The sequence below is a fragment of the Sapajus apella genome, unplaced genomic scaffold, assembly GCF_009761245.1.
Source record: "Sapajus apella isolate SASKATOON/1434 unplaced genomic scaffold, GSC_monkey_1.0 scaffold95, whole genome shotgun sequence".
NCBI lineage: Eukaryota > Metazoa > Chordata > Mammalia > Primates > Cebidae > Sapajus > Sapajus apella.
In genome coordinates, this window is record NW_022437035.1 from 1,702,918 (window position 1) to 1,704,665 (window position 1,748).

The 1,748-nt window shown below is 50.9% G+C and overlaps 1 protein-coding gene across 2 annotated transcripts in view; it reads left to right on the plus strand.

The window, feature by feature from the left end:
- Window positions 1–1,748, plus strand: part of SGSM1 (small G protein signaling modulator 1) — a 61,491-nt gene extending 59,743 nt beyond the window's left edge. Inside the window, exon 23 of one of the 2 annotated variants that reach the window (XM_032256687.1) lies at window positions 792–880. In XM_032256687.1, the coding sequence (XP_032112578.1) occupies window positions 792–880 (89 nt within the window). Of the gene's footprint in view, window positions 1–791 lie in introns of both variants that reach the window. The other variant, XM_032256688.1, reaches the window with a different exon arrangement.

A 1,748-nucleotide genomic window follows, 5' to 3' on the forward strand; every position in this document is an offset into this window, starting at 1 on the left:
ACTGAATGGTTTGTTTGATAAATGTCTAAGTTTAGGATTATTCTAGTTTAGAGGTCTGACCACATTGCGTGGATCTTGTTAAAATTTTTTTGTTTTTTTTCTGTCCTTTTTTCTTCTTCCATCTCTATTTTTCCTCCTTCTGTTGCCTCCTTCCTCCTTTTTTTTTTTTTTTTTTTTTATTGGGGTTCCCTCTTTCCCCCGGGTGGGGGCAAGAGGTGGAGTTTTTGCCGGCTGAAACCTCCGCCTCCTGGGTTCAAGCAATTCTCCTGCTTCAGCCTCCCAAGTAGCTGGGACCACAGGTGTGCACCACCATGCCCGGCTAATTTTTGTATTTTTAGTAGAGACAGGGTTTTACCATATTGGCCGGGATGGTCTCGATCTCTTGGTCTCATAATCTGCCTGCCTCAGTCTCCCAAACTACTGGGATTACAGGCATGAGCACCGTGCCCAGCCTGCTTTTCATATCTTTCAGCGTCTGCTATGTGCTCAGCACTGCTTTCAGTCATTCTGCTTATAGGAGGGGTAGAAGGACCTCGCCTTTTTATGGCACATCTGTGAACCAGCATCATCCCATTCAATCCCTACAGGAAGTTGGTGAGGCGGCTGCCGTTCCAATCCCCATTTTACAGATGAGGAAACTGAGGTCCAGGGGTATCAGCCTTCTTCAGGGTCTCTGCTTCCTGAGTCAGTCTGTGATGAAGATGCCCCCCAAGAAGCTCCAGGGGCTAGAAGTGCACCCTAAGACTAGACACAGAAGGAGGCTCATGAGATTTTTCCTTCTGCTCTTTCAGAAATGGCTGAACGACACAACACCAAGCAAGTCCTGAAGCTGGCGCGGGACCTCGTGTACAAGGTGCAGACTCTGATCGAGAACAAGTGAGGGGCACCTCACCCAGGCAGCCTCCGCCGAGCTGCCACCTGTTCCTCTGCTTACTTTTCCTCCTGGCCGGACGGCCACCCCAGGAGCGGGGTCCTGGTGTCTGTTCACAAGCATGGACTTCAGTGCAAAAAGAAACTTCTGGGCAGTTGGGGTGGAGGGAGTACCCCTTCAATTCAGCCTTACGTTTTCCTGTTTGACCAAAGATTGCCCAAGTCTGGCGTTCCCCCCTTACAGGAGGTGGGGCTTGTTGGTGGGGGAGGACCCATCTTTGTTTTCCTGATGTCCAGAATGACCTCTTCTTCTTCTTTCCCTATTCCTCCAAACCGTCTTGTGAGATGAGACCTGGGAGGGCATTTCTTTTTGGAAATCGATGTAGAAGAGGTCTGTGGGGCTGCCTCTATGCTGCTTTGAAAGGGGCCTTTGGAGATGTTCTGGCCATGCTAAAGATCGACTTAGAGATGGACCCTCCACCTCCACATTGCTGATATTTGGGGCCAGGTGATTCTTTTTGAAGGGACTGTCCCCTGCATTGGAGGATGCTGAGCAGCATTCCTGGCGTCACCAGATGCCAGTAGCATCATTCCCTACCCACACCCCCAGTTGTGACAATCCCCAAAAATGTCTCTAGATGTTGCCAAGTGTTCCCTGCAGGCCAAACTGCCCCTGTTTGAGAACCACCGACTTGGAGGAGGGGCTACAAATGTACTTCCTGCCCCATTCTTCTGATGCTAAGCCACCCTGGTCCTGAGGCCTCCCTCACTTAGAAAAGGCACACAGGAGGCCGGGCGTGGTGGCTCATGCCTGTAACCCCAGCACTTTGAGAGGCCAAGGTGGGTGGATCATGAGGTCAGATGTTTGAGACCAGCCT